This window comes from Phalangium opilio, unplaced genomic scaffold, assembly GCF_054372755.1.
Source record: "Phalangium opilio isolate 3A_F unplaced genomic scaffold, DU_Popi_V2 ptg000014l_1, whole genome shotgun sequence".
NCBI classification, from domain to species: domain Eukaryota; kingdom Metazoa; phylum Arthropoda; class Arachnida; order Opiliones; family Phalangiidae; genus Phalangium; species Phalangium opilio.
Genome location: NW_028324149.1, coordinates 4010893 through 4031214, shown reverse-complemented (window position 1 = coordinate 4031214; position 20322 = coordinate 4010893). Strand labels below are relative to the sequence as shown.

General features: G+C 37.8%; 4 protein-coding genes, 1 long non-coding RNA gene and 1 other non-coding gene across 8 annotated transcripts in view; 1 reads left to right on the top strand and 5 right to left on the bottom strand.

Moving 5' to 3' along the window:
• Nucleotides 1–20322, top strand: part of LOC149705200 (uncharacterized) — a 116004-nt gene that overhangs the window by 44477 nt on the left and 51205 nt on the right. The gene's annotated exons all lie outside the window — the stretch shown is intronic.
• On the bottom strand, nucleotides 1644–7674 carry LOC149705209 (uncharacterized). 3 transcript variants are annotated; one of them, XM_089865422.1, is made up of 4 exons: nucleotides 7062–7674; nucleotides 3757–4041; nucleotides 3159–3398; nucleotides 1644–3089 (listed from the first exon to the last, which is right to left on the bottom strand). In XM_089865422.1, exons 2-4 carry the CDS (start codon nucleotides 3925–3927, stop codon nucleotides 2424–2426), a joined length of 1077 nt encoding a protein of 358 aa, XP_089721548.1. In that variant the 5' UTR covers nucleotides 3928–4041; nucleotides 7062–7674; the 3' UTR covers nucleotides 1644–2423. The 3 variants fall into 3 exon arrangements, with proteins under 3 accessions (XP_089721548.1, XP_089721550.1, XP_089721549.1); XM_089865424.1 differs by lacking the exon at nucleotides 7062–7674 and adding an exon at nucleotides 5090–5252; XM_089865423.1 differs by lacking the exon at nucleotides 7062–7674 and adding an exon at nucleotides 4805–5054.
• Nucleotides 10827–12618, bottom strand: LOC149705208 (uncharacterized). Its single transcript, XM_089865633.1, has 5 exons — nucleotides 12436–12618; nucleotides 11895–12112; nucleotides 11550–11830; nucleotides 10973–11314; nucleotides 10827–10893 (listed from the first exon to the last, which is right to left on the bottom strand). Exons 2-5 carry the CDS (start codon nucleotides 12084–12086, stop codon nucleotides 10827–10829), a joined length of 882 nt encoding a protein of 293 aa, XP_089721759.1. The 5' UTR covers nucleotides 12087–12112; nucleotides 12436–12618.
• Nucleotides 12618–14081, bottom strand: LOC149705207 (uncharacterized). Its single transcript, XM_089865414.1, has 4 exons — nucleotides 13456–14081; nucleotides 13287–13390; nucleotides 12858–12966; nucleotides 12618–12803 (listed from the first exon to the last, which is right to left on the bottom strand). Exons 1-4 carry the CDS (start codon nucleotides 13489–13491, stop codon nucleotides 12633–12635), a joined length of 420 nt encoding a protein of 139 aa, XP_089721540.1. The 5' UTR covers nucleotides 13492–14081; the 3' UTR covers nucleotides 12618–12632.
• LOC149705206 (uncharacterized) lies at nucleotides 14207–15713 on the bottom strand. Its single transcript, XM_089865632.1, has 5 exons — nucleotides 15461–15713; nucleotides 15240–15375; nucleotides 14955–15169; nucleotides 14615–14895; nucleotides 14207–14507 (listed from the first exon to the last, which is right to left on the bottom strand). The coding sequence occupies exons 1-5, from the start codon at nucleotides 15545–15547 to the stop codon at nucleotides 14207–14209; spliced, it is 1020 nt and encodes a 339-aa protein (XP_089721758.1). The 5' UTR covers nucleotides 15548–15713.
• On the bottom strand, nucleotides 17660–17730 carry TRNAG-CCC (transfer RNA glycine (anticodon CCC)). Its single transcript has one exon. It is a non-coding gene; the product is annotated as a tRNA-Gly (tRNA).

The window sequence follows — 20322 nt, the reverse complement described above, 5'->3', positions numbered from 1 at the left end:
ATGTCTCTTCATTTCAGACACGAAAATCAAAGCCAAAAGTTTACTTCACTTCAGGCCTCAATAATTTACACTTTGTTTCACTAAGCCTATTGCGGATAATACTTGTTTTACCCGCCGGAGTCTAGGTCTTAGGTTTCTTCATGAAGTCACTAAACCAAGGATTATTCTATATACAGATGTCGTATAGCTTAAGTAATATATAAACAGCCATTTCAAATAACAATATTAAAAAAAATCTTTGGAATATCAAAATGAAACAGAGCTTTAAAGCTACAAAACTACTAAATGCATCATAATTACGAAAAATACTTCCACATATTCACTTTATATTATGTAAAAAGGGAATATTAAGGTTCTGTATGATTTCTTAACACATCAACACAAGGCTAACTGCTAACGCGACGCACTAGTGTAACAACGGACGGACACACACAGACAAAAAAATAAGCTGCTTTTTAACTCTTACCGTATTAATTTTGAGATGAGAAACAAGATTATCTTAAATATTAAAATAAATATAATTAATATTAAATATTTTCTTCGTCAGTTGTTTGCCTTATTGAACGTTACATCGTTTTGATATAGAACAATTAAACATTCTAGAGAGACTTGACTAATATTGGCGTTTGAAATGAAGCATACGCCGGTTGCTTCGACTTACTCAAATAGGTAGTATATAAGGGATTCGAATCGCGGCTGTAGATAAGAACATCGCAATTGCGTGAACCTTGGAGGAAGACCCCTCCATTGGAAGGCTAGACGTTTCTCGTAACCCTAGCCGATCGCCGCGTATGTCTTAACCTTAAGGATGTTGGTGGTGTTAGAAGCCAGGTGTACAGACTGGTGTCCATGTGGGATGGACAAAAACAAAGACCAGAAGATGGTTGTGTTAGAAACCAGGTGTACAGACTGGTGTCCATGTGGGATGGACAAAAACAAAGACCAGAAGATAGTGGTGTTAGAAGCCAGGTGTACAGACTGGTGTCCATGTGGAATGGGCGAAAGACTAGAAGATGGTGGTGTTTAGAAGCTAGAAAGTTCAGACTGGTGTCCATGTGGGGTGGACAAATGAACAGTTGTTAGACAGACAATGGAGTTATAGCCTGTAAGTGGAATACAATTTCCGGGACTGTAAATGCGGTCTGGAAATTGAATACACGTTTGCTCCGATCTGCAAACTGCGAACGCGGTCACGTGGGTATAACAACGGACAGACAGACAGACAGACAGACAGACAGACAGACAGACAGACAGACAGACAGACAGACAGACAGACAGACACGTCGAATTTAGAACCTCTCCGTGACATACGTCACTCGGAGAGGTAAAAATGTCTCAAAGAGGGCGGAACGCGTTCGTTTCCGCTCCCCTTGGATCACGTGGCAAAATCGGAAGTGAGACACTTTCTCTCTCTCTGATGGCGTTTTTCATTCGTACGCTCCAGTCCGACATCTCTCTATCTATACTTTGTGAAATCCGACAGAGAGCGACTAGATCGTTCTCGGATCGATAAAAATTATGAAAATGAGAAGTTCGCAATTTTTGACATTTTGAAAAGTGGATTTTTTTTTTCCAGTTGAACAAAATATATTTTATTATCACATTAATATACACGTGAATAAATATTTCCATAACTTCATATATATATTTTTTACGTCGTAAATATTTTTATTTTCAGGCCAGAATCAGACACTGTAAATTTTAAAAGCAATAAATGTCAGTTAACAAAAATGTATCTTCAAAACCGTCAATAATAATAATCGTCACAAAATGGTTTTTAAAAAAATGATTTTGATAAAAAATCTCTTTCGTAAATGTTTTTGGCGAATAAATATAAAATATTTTGATTGTTTTAATAATTAACGTTTAGTAAACATGTATATTTTGTACGTATATTATTGTTTATGACGAGTAAACATTGTAAATATTATTTAGATAATCCTAAAACGTTTCGATATAAATAAAATCAGACGTTACGCGTTACGATTAACACTAAATTCATTTAAAATTTTCAAGATTACGGCTGGATTTTGTATATTTTATATTATGTTTTGTTTATATTTATTCTCACAATATATATATAATTAAGTCAACAATATCACGGATTTTTAAATAGACTTTTTTGGGTTAAATCTTCGAGGCATTTTAGTGTTTGAGAAAATCTCGACTCGAAAATATTTTGGACACTTTAAACCCGTATCCCTTAATTTTCTGATTCTTTTTACTCCATATATGTATATTTGCTTTTGGAAGCCGGGATATTTTGAAATTATTTATCGACTGTTAAACCTAAGTTTAGTGCTTGTTAAAATGGTTAGTGCTCTTAATACGCCAGAGTAGTATTATCGGAATGATGAAACATTTTCGAACACTACGTCGAAACTGTTTCAACACTCTGTCGAGAATTACTCTAATAGAAAAATTCACGGTATTTTGCACAGTCCAGCGTTCGTCATAACCATTTTATCTTCATCCATTTCCCTTTTCGGTTGAATACTGGACAGTTCCTCGGTAGCCGGTATCTTCTTTTCGGTTGGCGATTCGGGAACGTCCGAGTAACTCGGAACTCTAACACCAAAGGCTTCGGCGGACCAGGCCGGTTCGGGATCTTCGCAGTACCCGCTGACGATGCTCGGGAAGAGGAGAACGGCCACCAAAAGCGTGCCACCCAAACAGAAAACGATCAAGCCGACCAATTTACAAAGATCTAAGTTCTTGTTAAATTTGAGCGCGGTCTTGTCAATGATCTCCATATCTTCTTCGTGTCCCACGATCATGGGCCTCTTGGGGATCAGGTATCCGACCAGGATCATCACCAAGCCAAACGCCAACAAGTTGATACCCAAGTAAAAGGCCACCCTCCAAACGCAAGCCGCTCGACGTTTTCCACTCGGCGTGATCAAGTAACGGTATTCCGACTCTCCGGCGTCTTCGTAGGCACTGGGACTTCCGATACTGACGCTCTCGTAAAACGTGTGCAAGTACGACTTGACCCCGAAGAATTCCGGGCAAGCGCGACGAGTTGGCACGACTGGAACATTCTCTCGCTCTTCCTCCGCTTCCTCCTCTTGGACGACCTTTTCCCGAATCTGCAAACGGTGAATAACAACTGATTACGTATAGCCGGTAGCCGCTAGCCGAGTTTTCTACTCCTTCACCTTTTCGGAGGTCGTCTTTAGTTCGGGTGTAGGCGCGTTGAAAGGGTTTACTTTCGGTTGTTGACTAGTATCTACGGACATTCGACGGAACTTCTGTTTACTCATTTTCTCCTGGTCCGTCATGACTCTGGCTGGAAGTTGCAAAGTGCTGTGCGCTTTTTGCAAGACTCGTCTCTTTTTCTTGACCTCTTCGGTTTTCCTAGTCTTAGGCTTAACGCCTCCTAAAGTCTGTGGCACATTCTGTGTACAGGAAAACCAATTTATTTTGAGTTAATGCTAATTTCGGTTATATTTGAGAAAAGCCCAACCAAATCCCTGATAACAAAATGTTATAAAAAAAAATAAGGTATTCTTTTTATTGAGTTTTCTAATAATTCATATCTAAACTACTATTAAACTATAAGTGATAGTCAGTCCTGTAAAATGAATGTCATAGGCCAACTTTTGCTCCATCGTTTTCCTCTTTAAAGGTCACGGGTCAATAAAATCTCTGTTTATGATATATTAACAACTCGCCTACGCCGTTCTCCAGTAAAGTATCTTGTTATAAATATTTTGTTGCGAAGATACAGCTACGTTGTAGTTTTTATATATTTACCGTTTTCTCGAGAAGGACTTGGCCCTTTATGGAATCAATTCCTTTCGGCGCGTCCCCCAAAGTCTCGGTATCTTCGCTGTCGAATTCATCTTCAGCGTCGTGGTACTCGTCGGCGTCTACGCTTCTTCCGAGTAGGTGATCCGTTTCCACCGGCTCTTCTTCTCTATTCATATCGCTGGCCTTTATTCCTTTTAATAATAACGCTGTCCTACTACTGGCCGTCCTCGAACCTCTCGACGCCCCAAGAACTCTTCTCTATCTCCTTTACGTTCGACATATAGGAACCTGTTGAGGACAGAGGAACGTACCTTTACCCTGTCATTTACAGATAGACATTCGCGACGACGCGTACTCGAAGATTCCAATAGCGTAACAACGCGTTTCCATATCTCGTAGGCAACGAAAGTATAGCGTAAACATTGGGACGTACCACACCATAATTTTATAAGGGACGCGTTAAAAAATCGCGTACTGAAAAACATAACTTCAATCCTGGCCATAGAGTAATGGCACCTAATTGCCATTGACTGTATTAAGCTCTATGGGTAGTTAACATGGAATGCCACTACTCTATACCTTATAACGGAAAAATGTATAACCGTTAAGCCTTTTAATCTCGCATTTTGATGGGGGAATACGAAGTACGTTAAAACCTAACGCGGAAGACTACTCGAGTCTATTAAGCATTTCTCCATCGTTAAAAAGATATTAGCTCTATGTCCTACTTTATCTTAAGAGCAAACTGCGATTGAACTGACGAAGATACTCGGTTAAAAGCTTTTTATTCTCTAGGGGATTAAAATGAAGAGCACCTTGGAAGCGCGTCTAAATACCGGCATTTTATCATATTACCATTTCACCAAATGCTTCCTTTCTTACTTTCCAGACATTTCACCCCCCCCCCTTCTTAAAATAATGGGTTGAAAACGCCAAAAAAAATAAAATAACAAAGAAATTTAAATAATATCAAATGATTGTGCGAAACAACTTCGCATTAAGGATAATAAATTTTCCAAGCTTTAATAAACTATTGAGTATCGGCACCTACCTGCCTTTGACTAAGTAACGTTCTATGAGAAGTTAACACGGAGTGCCACTATACTCTATTAAATTTCCACTAAGCCCGTTGAAGTTGCTAACATACTATATATACTCTTATTCCTTAAGCTCCCTTTTTAACAACGTCTTACAATTTTGGGTTATTTTAAAAAATATATAACAGCTTTCGTTGTAATACCACCAGCACCACGGAAAATATTTCAAAGGAAAAGGATAATCTGTTCTCCTTTTTTTCCCACAATGTAATCCCCTTGATGGAGAAATCCCAAATTACCATGGAAACGTTTTTCTCAGCTTCGCTGTTCCCAACATGTTCTAGCTCTCTCTATCTATACTTCTACCGTTTTTCGCTTCGAAAGGATTTAAATAAGATGTAAGCTCCGCTTAGCTCCGATTACTTGAGTACTTTCGATAACATTTTCCAGTCTGCTCTTATCCTTAGTTACCACTACGATTTTTAAAACGCGCGATTTGGTTTCCCGAACTTTCCAGAAGTTATTGGCATAATCAGTACGCTCTCTGTATCGAGCTGTAGCCTAAGTTCTGCCACAATAGGGTAATTATAGAACCGAAGTACTATGGGAGATACGAATTGAAAATTTTCTATGGTAAATAACCTAAGGAACACCCTAAACGAATTATGTTATCTTTATGGATGACCCCCTTAAATTTATTTAAGAAATTGAAAGACAATACCAATTTAGCTAAGGGGTCATCCGTAAATCGCTTCAATAAATCCCTGGGTGACAAAATGTCACCACCTCTTTTGGGAACTTCGAAGAAAGTCACCTGACTTGACCCTAGCTTACCTTTCCACTAAAAAAATAAAAGATTTTCTTCCCAATTAAATTCAGCCATGAGAAATTCCATCATTCTTTCCTAGAATTAATGCGAGCTGAAAATCCTTTAATATTATATAGTAGTTATATATCTGCTTTTTATGGTTTCGTCTGTGGAATTTAATCATCTCGCCATTCTCGAGTAAAAGTTCGAAGGTAACGCGATAATAGGTTCTATTATTAGAACCAAAAATATTTCGAAATTAACTGCAGTTGACTTAAGAATTCAGAGTAGAAAATTTAGTAAATTTTTTTAAAGGGTCTTTAAGCGAAGGTGATATTAAAAAATTGAAGCGTTCAAGCTACGGTCCCGAAACACATTTTTAGCTAAATTGAATTGCTGGCGTGTCCGTCCTTAGTCAAACCACAGTCTCTCGACGTTAGTCGGAGTGTTTTAATTAAAAAGCCACCTACTGGGTTCGGCCATTAAATCATTACGGAAAGACACCGAAATTCTAACCGCTTTAAACCCCTCTCCAAACATTAATTCCAGCTCAATTAGATTGTCGTTTCATCAAGGTAGACTAAACTCGGAAGCCTTTGTCACGGACCTCGAGCCAACTGCCCATGGTTCCGAAAAGAGGAGGTAAATCCGTTCTGACTCTACTATAGACAAACTGCGGACACAAACACTTCAGGAGGGACACGTTTTGACAAAAGGGCGTAAAATTTTCTGGAAATGTCAGAACCATTTTCCAGTCTGTATTAGCGACGTCATTCCAAAGTAATTCAAATTCAGTCCACTTATTGTCGTTTCTCTTTGAAATTTCATTCAGGCTATTAGTAGCGCGGGTAGAAACTACGCTTGATTTATTTGTCTCTGTTTGGGACTGACGTTGTTTACAAAGACAGGGCTAATTGTATTTTTCGCTTTGGGCCATCGTGTGATCCAAAACCCACGAATCTTTCATTCAACCACGATTAAAGCCGACCACGCTACAAACTTATTATATTACAAAAGCTTATTTGTTAATTAACCGCTAGACAATTAGATAGGCAGAATTAACGAAGTTAGGTAAAGAAAAATTTCGAATATGACAGAAATAATAATATTCCTAAACTTACGGTGTTACATCGATTTCTATTTTAACTATCATAAAGTAATATATCTTAATCTTGAACGCGTAAACGTAGCTATTTTCGATAGCAAAATGAAAAACATTAATAGGTGAAACGAATTTTGGCTAAAATCTCTGAAAAAGCTCTTGAAAAACGTACAACCCACGTACTCTATGCCTACCGCGTCCGGTATAGTCTACCCTCATATCGTACGTTGGTTAGAAACACGGGTAGATAACAAATAACCCCTATTTCTCAGTTCTCTCACGGACACCTGTTGTTGTACACGAAGTAGGCTACACAACGCCAGCACATTTTCTAGAGAGATAGAACGTAGGTTTCACTCACCAATTTAAAGTACGGTTCAATATATGCTCGGAGTGAGTGGCTAGTATATTTCTTTCTGGTGACCGGATGACGTCTTGACCTTTTCCTTTTTAGACCACTGAGAATGAAAATGGAGCTAGTTCCGAATTGTTTGGGGAGTCGTTGGCCGGTGACCCGATCTGTACTGGACGAGTTACGACGTGGGTATCAAACGGAGATCTTCCGACTCCGGAGTCGCTAGCAGCAACCGACCGATTCTCCCGCAACGCCCACGACAAATGCGTTCAGCCTGCGCCTAGAAACTCCGTAGCTCGCTGGCTGCTTTATTGATCCGAGCAAGGGAACCATGCCCGATATTCTTAACTACAATGAGATGTGTCTCAGCCAATTCTCCTCAACGCCCGATGTTTTCCAATTGGAACGTGTTTACGACGAAGCAATTTTGACATAAAATTGACGAGAAATCTAAATTGATTAGCGGTATTTACAAAGGTTTGGAAATATTGGACTTCGTGATAAGTCAAAACAGCATTGAACGTCTTCGATGATTTAAAATCACACCGAGAGTCGCGTTAGAGCTAAATGATTTTGATTCTTCACCGCTTATGGTACACGATACAATTGCGTTTGACAATCTTATCTCCTTTTTAGCGTGGGATCTCTGACTCTTTTTTATAAAGCGGGGTCCTTGTTCGCGAGCTACAAGCAGGAAGGAAATTGCAGTTTTTCCTTCTATATTTTTGGTTCCCTCTTTTTTCCGAGCAAATTATTTATTATCTTGGTTCATTCCTTTTGACCCGGTATTCTTTATCGTCCAACACTCCAGTTTGGGCTGTGAGCGAATCGTTATATTCGGGGATTTTTTTTTGGACTTTTGTAATTGTCACGTAACATCGTTATACAAAAGATTTTACGAACTGTTCAAGTATCAGCGTTGGGTCCCTCGCGGAACCCAAGGCGGAACTTAAATTTGGGCCAGGCTTCTAAAATGTAATTAGGGAAAAGTATATTTAGTCAACGCCATCACGTACATTTATTACAACACGCTTTATTCAAACATATGTTCGTAATATAAATTCGTTATTACGAATATTATTTAACATAATCTACATTATAAAATAATACATGATTTTCATGAAATAAATAATGATAAATGCTTTGTCCTTATACAAACTGATAAACTCCCGATGAACAGACGCGTTTTAACATTTTTGCTTCCAAAATTGCCTAAATGGAAAAAAGAAATTTTTGCTGTCCATTCGGTTTATCAAATGGTTCGTGATTGTTTGGGTAAAGGAATTGTCCGGTGTTCCCGCGGTTTCCAAGCGCACACGCAACCAATCTTCCACTTGAACTCTCTGGGACCACTATTGTCTGTAAAAGTGACGTTGATTGTCCTTTCAACCTGTACGCACCGGAAATCGGTACTTGTGGAATTGTGGCACGTAGAATTTGGGGGGCAGACGCACCTAGCTTCGGGTATCTCTTCGGGAATCCTGTTGGGGTCGCGGTTAAGGACCCATCTAAATGAACAGGTACTTCTAGCTCCTAAAAGCTCGCTGTTCGGGTCTAGTCCGCACGTAACGTCAGTATTCGAAGATCTTATTTCTCGACTCAGTCGCGTACCAAGAGTTTTTTCTGGGCTTTCAAATAATATGGCGCTCGGACTGACAATGTAAGTCAGCCAAACCATGGTGAGAAACCGCAGAATATGACACATTTAAGCTGATACGTAAAGTCCACGAACTTTCCTCGGAAATATCGTTTGCCGCGTCCATCTTGCTAATTATATAGTCGAGAAATCAAGGAAAAATATTGCGCCAGTTGCCGTTCGCATTCTAGTCAAAACTTTCAGTTTCGGATCCAATATCGGTTGTATATACGAACCGAAAAAAATTACCCTCGACTAAGAGTCACGCTAAATTTTGGTATTAACGAAATATCATAAACCCATAATACTATTCATAAGCGAGAGTACGTTTCTCAAAGAGCCGCCGAAATTGAACCGCGATAACTTAAACTGACTGCATCTCGACCCACTCCATACTTACGCGTTATTGGGTTATGTTAATACGTTCCTCTTAGACGCTTCTTCCCACGATGTGATTTATGACCAATTTTAATTTCCGTCTTTAATTTTGATGTGGTGCGTGGTTTAAAACACACTATTAATTCACTATTATACTATTACGAGTAATTGAGTCACTTTTTAATCCTGTCTTTTGCGTAGGAATTGAAATGTCGGGTAAAAAAATTATGAACAAAGTTATTTGATTTATACGACTTAAGAATTGACGTTTGAACACACTTTTTTAACTTTGCCATCTGTTCTTTAACATTGAATGTACGAACGAAGCGTTATTCTTCAACCATTTATTCGGTAAGTTCTGATAATAATGTATTACGTTTCTCCATTCATCGTAAATTACAAATCTTTAAATTTTTAATTAGCTTTTGTTGAAGTGAAAATAGCCAAGACGTTGATTGAAAAGATTTACAAACAAAAAAATGTTGAAAAGTAAAAAGTTATTTCAACTGTTAGCGCAAGCGTGAGCATTAGAATATATTTACATTAATATGGGTTTTCTTTTAATTAAACGTAAGCCATCACGTATATCAGATTTACATTTTTAAAAGGTTTTTATACGAGGGGTCGGACGTTCTGCATTTTAGTGTACGGGATTTTGAGATTTCAAGATTTTGAGATTTTCCCCAGATTTTGAGATTCTGACTGAGATTTTAGAAATCTTGAAATCTACTCCAAGGTTTTAAGATTTCGGGATTTTTAATGAGATTTTCAGATTTTGAACGCGATTTCCAGATTTTGAACGCGATTTCCAGATTTTGAAGGAGATTTCGGGATTTTGAGGGAGATTTTCAGATTTCGAGGAGATTTTCAGATTTTGAAGGAGATTTTCAGATTTTGAAGGAGATTTTCAGATTTTGAAGGAGATTTTCAGATTTTGAAGGAGATTTTCAGATTTTGAAGGAGATTTTCAGATTTTGAAGGAGATTTTCAGATTTCGAGGAGATTTTCGCATTTTTGATGAAATTTTGGGTATTTGCAGGGGATATCAAGATTTACTATTAACTTCCGGTGTTCAAAGGATAGTTCGAGATTTTGAAATATAGGTTTAGGTTTTAGACTTTAAATTTGTTTTAAATTACCGTAATGAATACTGGAGAAAAATCAAGAAAAATAGTCTAGTTTGTAATACAGAACTCTTACATAGCGCAGGTACCAAAAAGAGAGATGGAAGGCTGAGTTTTACCCTCGTGTCTTCCCCTCTTAAATAGATTCAAAACGTGTATTGTAAGCGTGGGGATTTTCAGATTTTGATATTTTAGGGTGAGATTTCGGGATTCTACGTTAAGATTTCGGGATTTCTAGATTTTAATGTGGGATTTCGGGATTTTAGGTGAAGATTTCGGGATTTTCAGATTTTAAGGTAGGCATGTCGGGATTTTCAGATTTTGAGGTAGGGATTTTGGGATTTTCAGATTTTGACGTGAGATTTTGGGATTTCTAGATTTTGACGTGAGATTTCAGGATTTTCAGATTTTAAGGGTAAGATTTCGGGATTTCGAGATTTTCGAGAGAGATTTTAATAGATTTCAAACGAACTGTACGGGATTTTGACAAACGTCCGACCCCTCGGTTTTATATCATATTAAATTTTATCTTTGAGGTACATTTGATCCGATAAATCAATGGTGCCTAAACCCGGATGAATGAAGCTACCGAAAACAGCAATGAAGTTTTGCATTAAGTTAGTCACTGGTAACTTATACTGGATCTTGTAATGAAGTGACGTAGGTCATAAATTCCTCTAAAGCGATGCCTGGTGAGGCGCTGTCAAAGGCTTAGTAATGCAGACTAAATAGGACTAGACGGACTGCAAAATTAACCACCGAGTGTAGTCCATTCTCACTTGTAAGCGTATCTAATGTCATACTTATGGTGAAAAGAATAGTCGTTGTAGTAGTAAATGTTTCTTCGTCGCCTTTTTGTCCTCCGAAGTTTAACCGCGTGGTATATTTTAATGTTCTGATCAAAATAGTTTGTCGTGAAATAACAGTAGATTCCGTGAACCATAATGGAGAGGGAGCAACCAGCCAGTAGAACCAGAAGAGGGAAATATAAGGACCTAATATTCAGGGACTTCAGTTCCGGCGTGTATTTTCTACCCATGAATCTTTGACATTTCGGTTCAACCCAGAGACCATCCGATATGTCCTTGGCAAATATTCCAGCCTCGAAATAATGCTGCGTACTAAAGTTTTAGAGTGTTTTACCAATGACCTCTAAAGCGTTGTTTTTCAGTTTTTACTCAATTAAGGGAAGGGGTCAACCATTAAACACTCGTTTGCGTTCGTAACTTTGTTTAGGGTGTCCCTATTGGCAAAAGTGTATAGATATAAATTTGGAATTATAGGGAATTGTTTGTATTATACTTATACACTTTTGCTTATAACTACCTTTTCTGGAGTGAAATAAACTTTACGTACTATCTTTCCCAGACGGTTAAGATTCGGTTTTTGTAGCCCTTTCGGTGCATGAATGTGGCGGGTTCGACCATAATAGTTTCTTTCGATGAGTGCATGCTGATATCTTCTCTGTCGCACATATCTGCCATCTCTATAACAGCGAACAGCGAGGAAATGTCTATGATAATTGAACCTCGAACGCCTAAGTTGCCAATAACATCAAAAACATCACTTTTGGTGAAGGTTGAATTTGTCCGTTCTATTTGCTTTCCCACTTTTCGGACGACGTCTCTCGGCGATTCCTGAGGTACGAGAATAAGTTTATCGATAGACAAATACTAAATTCGAGTTTCAATTAATCATTACCATAAAATATCGATGTGGAACCGTATTTTCCATGACGAAAAGTTCAAAGTTTGGCGTTTTTAAAATATCTTCCAACGAATCGTAATATTGGGGTGTGTCTGGTAGCGATATTCGAGAGAGCAGCAAGACGGAGAACCCCGTCGTAATCCAAAAATATCCGAGGATCCAAAAAACGAAATATAATTTCTTCATATACGAATTATCGCGAAATCGGTATCCTTCAAGAGTATAAATTAAATTAAAATTCATATATTTAATAATAAGTTTATGAGATATGTTTAATCATAAGTGTGACACTTCCTATACTTCGTAATGCTAGTGACTTCAAGAACGGCAAACGAGTATTGACTACACTCGGTGGTTAATTTTGCAGTCCATCTAGTCCTATTTAGTCTGCATTACTAAGCCTTTGACAGCGCCTCACGAATCTATGACCTACGTACGTCACTTCGTGACAAGCTCTCAATAACCAGTGACAAACTTATGGCCAACATACCTTATGAACTTATGAATGATAATTAATTTCGAAACTGGCAGATACCTTGAAAGAGTACGAGTCCGATAATTGATACGAGAATTTCGATGAAATACACTAAATGAGATTTTCTCGATTTTTTGACCGTTGTGACGAAAATTGTTCCGCAAACGATCAATATCGAGGTAAATATAGCGATCCAAGCCTGAAAAATTAATTTTTTATGAACGAATATTCGCCTTTCGTTTCGCCACACTCTTCGACTACCAAACCTTCTTGTTAAAAATTATAATAGCGTCAAAATCGTGAGATATTGTGGTGACTGTCAAGGCCGATACGATTTTCAAGTCAAACTCGTGCGTATACGACTGATAGTCGACGTATTTGAACTCTTTATATCCGATTTGCGAGGGAACTAAAGCCACGTCCGAATCCTGTTTAATAAAATTATATTGTTGAATCAGTCTGTTATTTCGTCTTAACTTTACATTATCGGCGAGAAGCTTAATAATTCCGGTAGTGGGTTCATCATCATCAATAATGTATCCCGTTTCAAGCATATCGTTGGTAAAAAATATGTCTTCTTTTTCTTTCAAGCTTAAATGAAATGAAGCAGCGGATTAAGGTCTGCTTTTAGTAAAGAAGGGAAAGCCTAGTTAATGATTATCGTCGTACTGCGAAATAAATTTACAGTATACTGCTGTGTTTATCTATTTGTAGATTTTTTTGGATTCTGTTTTAAGCATTAAGTACCTGAAAATGTCATACTTATAGAACGTAAATTATAGTCTTGTGGCATTAAGGATACTAAGATTCAAGGGTTCATTGTATAATTAGGGCCTTCACAAACACGCGTTGTATATCGGAAATTGAATTGCAGTTGGCTTTTTACTTCAGTTTGAAATATTTGACTTTACCTCCAATTTAAAAACGTAAATAGAGAATTAAAATAGTTTGCGTAATGTCCGGTAAATTCCAAGTTCCCATCGGGACCCTTTATCCAATTATGCCAGACCGGTATCTAATTAAGAGAAAATTTAAGCGTTTAGGTTTAATCGCGCGACGAAATGAAACGTTAAAACATACCGATGTTGAGCATAATCGAGGTTTTTCAGAGTTCATAATTACTTTCAATTTGCGTCGCTTTTCAGGAAGATTTAAGTAACACGAATTTTTATTTTGTACAAATAGTTTACAATCACGGACAAAATTGACCCGATTTACTCCATCATTAGACAATAAATTGAAATTTAACTCGGTGAACTAACATTTTAAAAACCGTAAAATAAATTTTTGTTTCGAAAGTTAACAACTTTTTACAAGGTTGTGCTGAATTTTCTCGCGCTGAAATTGCCGCCTTCTCCGCGGCGAGAAACTGGTTAGAATTACTTTGGGAAAAATTAACTGAATGTGGATTTTTCTTACAGCAAACGTTTCAAAATGAACAAAACAAGCTTATATTGATTTCGAATTTCTAGGACGTCGAAGGTGACGGCGCGGTACAGTACAGTAAACACTTTGGAAAATCAGTCAAAACAATACGGTATATAACGTTGGCACAACCGTGATTCTTGCCAATAAGCTACGTGGATTACTGAAACACGATGCATAAAGAGCTTTTTAAGTGCACAAGCTAGTAAGCTACTCATTTTATAGGCTGGGCCGATGGCCGCTTTTGCGGATAATAAACAGATTCATTATACAGTATTGAATTTGCTATAGTTTCAGCCAAATTCGCCATCTAGTCACGAAAGGCTTTTAAATGCGAACCTTGTTTATTGATAAAACTTCGATTATAGTTTTTGCGCAGACTTTTAACAGCAAAAAGAAAATGTTTTCAGAAATACCATTCCAATGTGTGGGAAAAAGGATTCAGTTTTTGTTTTTTGGCGAAAGCCTTCTTGGCTTTCGCAATAGCGGCTCTTTCGCTTAAATAAGCGCTCAATATACTGGTCAATGTTGAGAATACGCTTCCGATTACCAGGATTAGAAGTGGGAAATACATGGACGATATGTTCAAAGGTTTCAGTTCGACCGTATTAGAGGCCTTGGCCATGAACGCTTGGCATATTGGATCTTCCCATTTTCTGTCCGAGATATCTTTCGAAAGAATTCCCGCTTCGAAGTAACGAACGTTGCTGAAAAGATAAAGCCATTCTTCATTTCATACGTGATTAAAAATTGCGTAAACAAATTGGCCAATAAACGATTTGCCGACGCAATGACAATGTCATTTAGCACTTACAAATTTTCCACGCGATCCAGAACGCTGTTTCGAAACCCTTTTCTGTACATGACGGTGTACAAAGTGGAAAAGGCAACGTCTTTAGATAAACGCGGGTGAAGATCCTTCTTCTCGCACATATCCATCATACTTAACACGGGTATCAGAGAGTGGTCATCCATGAGCATTGTGTATTTTTCGAGGGCGTCGTTGATTAAGTCCGCAAATGACAATGCCTTGTAAAGAGAATCCGTTCGTATCATTTGCTCGTATACCTTTCGTACCACTTCTCTTTCCGAATTCTAGAAAACAACACTTTACACGGTTTTTTGGGGGGGGGGGGGTTCTTTGAATATCTTACCGCAAAGAACATTATCGCGGCGTCTATATTGACGTAGAAGGGCATGTTCGGTGTCTCCAAGAGGTCTTCCAAGGAGTCGTAATACCTCGGCGTGTCTGGTAGTGAGGTTCTTGATAGCAGAAGAACCGAAAACGCGGTTGTGATCCAAAAATATCCAACGATCCAAAATATAAAGTAAAGCTTCTGCCAATAATTTCCTTGTCGAAATTGATATCCTAATGATTTGGATTAAAATTGTAATTAAAGTACCTTTGGTAGAACAGCGTTCTTACCATACTAAATTACCTTGTAGAAGAATGAGTCCAAGCAAGGAAATTAATGCTTGAATAAATCGAAGGAAATTTGACTTTCTCGACTTCTTTGTTGACATGAAAATCAGAAGACTAACAAGGAAAATTGAGCAAAATATCGCTATCCAAACCTGCAAAAGTTTTTTTTTTTGTAGTTAGTCTGTGCCCTAAATCTGTTTCGTATTTCGGAGCTAAAGAAACGAGTCGTAAATGGACCTTTCTATTAAAAATTGCCAAGGCGTCGAATGAATGAGTCACTACGCTGATGGGACGGCTTGACAAAATCCATGTCGAAGTATCCATTGTGGTTGACAAGTAATCCACGTATTTAAACTCTTTATGACCCGCGCTTATCGGAGCCAGAGCAATGTCGCATACCTAGAGTTGGCAACGACTAAGCTGTCTAATCTTTTTTACAAACCGAACTGCTGACGTACGCTTTTTAGCGAAATGAAAACATTTTAAAGAATAACTTACGTTAGTGGCTAAATATTTGACTACCCCGAATGTAGGTTCGTCTCCTATTATGTACCCAATTTGCATAATGTCTTCGGTATCTTTGAGGTCGTCTTCTTTTACACTAAATTACACGAATGTCTTAAAAGTTTAAGTACTTGAACGCCACGCAACTGTCCATTTTTAATCCAATATCAATATACGAAAAGGTCGATCGATTGCAAACTTAACCGCTTACCTCCAATTAAGAAATGAAAACAGTGAATCGTGATATTTTCCGAAAAATCCATCGAAAGTTATCCCTTTGTCACCGTGACCATTGAATCCGTGCCAAATTGGAATCTATTATTATTTATTATATTGTCTATTAGCGGAAGTATATAACGCTTCTCTTCGAGAGAAGTGTACCGCGCAAAGTGGGGTAATTCTAACATGATGTTTCTAAACCGAATCACATACGCGATAAATAGTTCCCTCATCATTACTCCGTTAGCGCTCAAGTATTTGCCAATTAAGGCGCGTGCGTTTGTGCAGATTTTTGTCCCACATCAAGACAAACAAGGTTTGTGTCTAATTGATTGCTGAGGATTTTGTGAACACCAAACAGTTATAGAATTCACCCCTCAGTGCGATAGTTACCCATCTGAAGTTTGATAAGCGGGAGAGCAAACAAAAAGGGATCCCTCGCATGGGAAGAATCATTTTACATAAGAGGATATAGAGTGTCATCCTTCTTCTATTATCCCCTTCTGCTATTAGTAACTTTGATAAGTTTAAATTCCCGGGGTATTTCTTGGGCGCGCATGAGCGGTTAGATTTATTTAGATAACGCTCTTAGTTTCGGGGATCAATCGTAGATGTCACATACATCTCTATCTCGGTCCAACTAATTACACGTGGAATTTTTAAAATGAAGATTAGTATAAAATAATACAGGCTTAAAGTATGGAATCGAAATAAATTATGGGAAATTTTTGAAGCTAGGAATAGCGAGTTAATTAGACACTGCGGAATTAACGCGTATAAAGCAAACGCTTAAATTATACAGGTCTGTCAGAAATTAAGAGGGATGTTCTTTGGTCGATTTTGTCGTCCGGGCCACCATTTTCGAGGACCTGATTGGAGTGTTTAACCCCTAAATTTTAAGTAAAAATCTGAAAGACAATCCTACTTAAATTTAAGGGATCATCCGTAGAACAATCCGATGATCGTAACTTGAAAATTGTGGTCCGGAAGTCAAAACCGCCCATAATAACATCCCCCATATTTTCTTAAGGCCTTTTCAGACGATACAACTTTTTGGCTTATTTAGACGAGTCAACTTGGGTTGAGTAAACTAGTTGGGTCGTGAGATTAACAGAAGTTGGATTGCAAGTTGAATCACTTTATTATAAATTGATCACTGACCAAATTTTTTGACCCATCTAGTTGAGTCATCAAAAGTTTTATCGTCTGAAAAGGCCTTAATTACAGACTTTTCAGAAACACCCTGTATATAAATGTCTTACTCGCGTGGTGCAAAGTCTGGGCCAAGTCTGAGTTTCCATTCTAAGCACTAAGTATAAACTTTAATCGCCAGGTTTTTGATCTGAAATTTAACTATTTGCTTTTACTTCCGCGACTGTTGTAATCTGCTTTGTAATACGAAATGGTAAAATGCCGCGGTACCCTTTCTTTGGAGCGAGCAAAAACCCACGCAAAAAATGCTTCTCGTTTAGGAAATTCGTGAAATATAAATATTTTTGTTGCTTTTTTGAAATCGGAAGAAAACGTGTCGGACACTAAACATGGAAAACCTTTTACAGGTACTTAAAATCATTAGGACTTAAGTGTTTACCCGCACCACCTCCATGCAAATGGCAAACTCGATCATTCGCGCGCTATATCCGGGTTTGCGATTTGCCGATGCAATTGGGTAAACGATACTTGTCGCCCGACTTGTCGGGGTCAAAAAAGGGTTGCATCTGCCGGGAATCGAACCCGGGTCATCCGCTTGGGAGGCGAATATTCTACCACTGAACCACAGATGCGTCAATCGAAACGTAGTTGAAAATGAACCCAACAGACGAGGCTTGCTTGGTGGTGGACCGAGCGCCAAGTTTATCGATTGAATTGTATACTACGGGCCAAGAGGAGAGAAGTTACGCTAGAATGTTGGCCAAGGCAATCGATGGACTATGGCTGGTCCCTCATTGCCATCTGGTATATTAACGAAAAGATACCAATTTAACTTAATCAGTAAGAATTCGGGTACTGAATTTAACAAAAGTCCATGAAGTTTGCAAAAAACGTGTCTCCCGTAATATCAATTAGAAATAGTGAAAGGGAAATATGAAACCACGTGGCCAGCGTAAAGACCAAAATAGGTATTAATTCTTATTTTCACTAAAAATAAAGCATAGTATTAGATCAAATGAAGTTTCAATAGGCCCAGGAACCTTCATAAACTTGAGCCACATAAAAAATTTTCGACAATGACGCATTTGTACGCGATTTTCGTTGTGTTCGGTTCAAATATATATATTTAAGCTGAAAAGGGTAAAAGTAGAGACGAAGTGGAAAGTAGAGACGCTGTTGTAAAAATTAATATATATTTCCGGGTAAATCCTTGATCCGCGTACATTTCTTTTAAGTCACTATTCAATATATTAAATAAATTCAATTTCTTATTTCTTCAAGTCGTAAAGAATCGCTTTAACGCGAATATTTCTCTTTGCCCGCGACCATGAAACTCTCGAAATGTTAACCATCGCTCAAATACCTGAATGGAAATTTCTTCTCTAAATGCTTACTTTTCGGTTCACATCAAAAGATGGAAATTTTAATAATATTAATAATAATTGCCAAATTTATTTGTATTCATAGTAGCATTTCTAACTGTACTGTACAAATTATATGAAATTTTGTCAGTGCGATTACGTTTTATTAAATCTATTTAACGTATTCAAACGTAATCTCAAATTCACGGTAGCCAAAGCCTTTCTTGTATTCAATTCTATTTTTTTCTCTGGCGTATTTTCCAACCCCACGCGTACAAAAAAAAATAATCCTGTATATTTAAGTATCTCGTATAAAGCGTAAATTTGTCTGGGGAAACCTTGGCGGTTATTTAAAAGTTAAATTCACGCCTTCCGCGACCAACTACTTTCTTCGGGTTCATTCGAGCGCTTGCCGAAGTACTTTAACACTAGAAATTATCAAACCACGTACGTTGTTGATCAAACAGAAGCGGTTTGTAGTTGAGTTTTTCTCAAGCTTGGTTGGGACGGAGACGAACCCAGAGCCATTACAATGCACGTTAACCAAGAGTTCATAAGATATGTTGGCCATAAGTTTGTCACTGTTTACTTAGAATTTGTCATGAAGTGACGTAGGTCATAGATTCGAGGTAAAGCGAGACCTGGTCAGGTGCTGCTAACCATAAGTTCATAAGATAAGTACCATAAGTTTGTCACTGGTTAATGAGATCTTGTCACGAAGTGAGGGAGGTAGGTCATAGATTCGAGATAAAGCGACGCCTGCTGGTGAGGCGCTGCTATCAAAGGCGTATTACAGACTAAATAGGACTAGATGGAAGTGCTGCAAAATTAACCACCGAGTGTAGTCTGCAATTCACGCTTGTCGTTCTCCCTCGAACTAGCTTTCAGTAAGTCTACAGCTAGCGTTACGAAGTATAATACTTATGGTACCTATCTCATAAACTTATGGTAACGGAACGTCTTATAGCAGTCTCGGGAAAACCCATCAGGCGCGGTTTTAAATAACCAATCCCGCACCGAACGCCCCGCTTGATAACTTCGGTTTAATCGACTTAAAACACTCGATGGCGATGAGCTTAGATACACGAACCGGAAGAGTAAAATTATTATCTCTATGGAAAAAAATGTCAAATTCGAGACTAGCAATTATATATTAATATCCCTCTGAAGTTGTCGAGTAAGGCAAACCAGCCGCAGCCGCTGCTATTTAAAACATTTCAAGGACTCCCACTATGAGTGGAATAAAATATGTGAGAATTCTATCGAAAATTTGATATTACTCCTGATATTTTTATGACGATCATATTTAATTCAAGGTTGAACTTTTGAGCATTGCAATTGCGCTTATTTAAAAAATTCATTTCCGTTTCAAATTGCATTGTATCTTCAGATGTTGCCACGCGGTTTCCTATTACTATCAGCGCAAATTCAATTCTCCTTAAAGATGTTATTCGTAACAATTTATTCATTATCTTAGCCAGACTGTTTGACACAAATTCCCTCTGATTAATGTATTTTCTAATTTAACGTCTACTGATATGATAATATCGCCAATACGTGTGTGCCGTTCGTTGTTTGTCACCGAGTTGTTTGGAAAATTATCGTAATTTTTCCACTGAATTCGAGAGAGAATAATAAGAAAAACATTAGTAAGGTCAAAAAACAGAATTATTTCAAAGAAAAAAAAATACAAATTTATCGCTAACTCGACTTGTTTACTTAAAATTGAACTACCTACCTCTAACGTTATCATTTACACACGTAATTTATTCCGTGGGTATTTCTGTTGTTAGGTATTTTTAAATTAAATGAAAAGTTTTTTTAAAATTAAACGCGTATATTTAAATCAAAGCGTTCAAGCAA

Excerpts from the sequence above, each read along its gene's own strand:
- LOC149705209 (XM_089865422.1), bottom strand. The coding sequence starts at position 3,927 with ATGAATAGAGAAGAAGAGCCGGTGGAAACGGATCACCTACTCGGAAGA. Across the intron at positions 3,399-3,756 it reads AAGTCCTTCTCGAGAAAACG|AATGTGCCACAGACTTTAGG; the intron begins GTAAATATATAA and ends TCCTGTACACAG. Across the intron at positions 3,090-3,158 it reads TAAAGACGACCTCCGAAAAG|ATTCGGGAAAAGGTCGTCCA; the intron begins GTGAAGGAGTAG and ends CACCGTTTGCAG.
- LOC149705208 (XM_089865633.1), bottom strand. The coding sequence starts at position 12,086 with ATGAAGAAATTATATTTCGTTTTTTGGATCCTCGGATATTTTTGGATT. Across the intron at positions 11,831-11,894 it reads TTCCACATCGATATTTTATG|GAATCGCCGAGAGACGTCGT; the intron begins GTAATGATTAAT and ends CTCGTACCTCAG. Across the intron at positions 10,894-10,972 it reads GACATTAGATACGCTTACAA|CGCCTCACCAGGCATCGCTT; the intron begins GTGAGAATGGAC and ends AGCCTTTGACAG.
- LOC149705207 (XM_089865414.1), bottom strand. The coding sequence starts at position 13,491 with ATGAACTCTGAAAAACCTCGATTATGCTCAACATCG. Across the intron at positions 12,967-13,286 it reads TTTACGTTTTTAAATTGGAG|CTTGAAAGAAAAAGAAGACA; the intron begins GTAAAGTCAAAT and ends ATTTCATTTAAG. Across the intron at positions 12,804-12,857 it reads TTAAGCTTCTCGCCGATAAT|GATTCGGACGTGGCTTTAGT; the intron begins GTAAAGTTAAGA and ends TTTATTAAACAG.
- LOC149705206 (XM_089865632.1), bottom strand. The coding sequence starts at position 15,547 with ATGGATACTTCGACATGGATTTTGTCAAGCCGTCCCATCAGCGTAGTG. Across the intron at positions 15,170-15,239 it reads TGGACTCATTCTTCTACAAG|GATATCAATTTCGACAAGGA; the intron begins GTAATTTAGTAT and ends CCAAATCATTAG. Across the intron at positions 14,508-14,614 it reads CTGGATCGCGTGGAAAATTT|CAACGTTCGTTACTTCGAAG; the intron begins GTAAGTGCTAAA and ends TTATCTTTTCAG.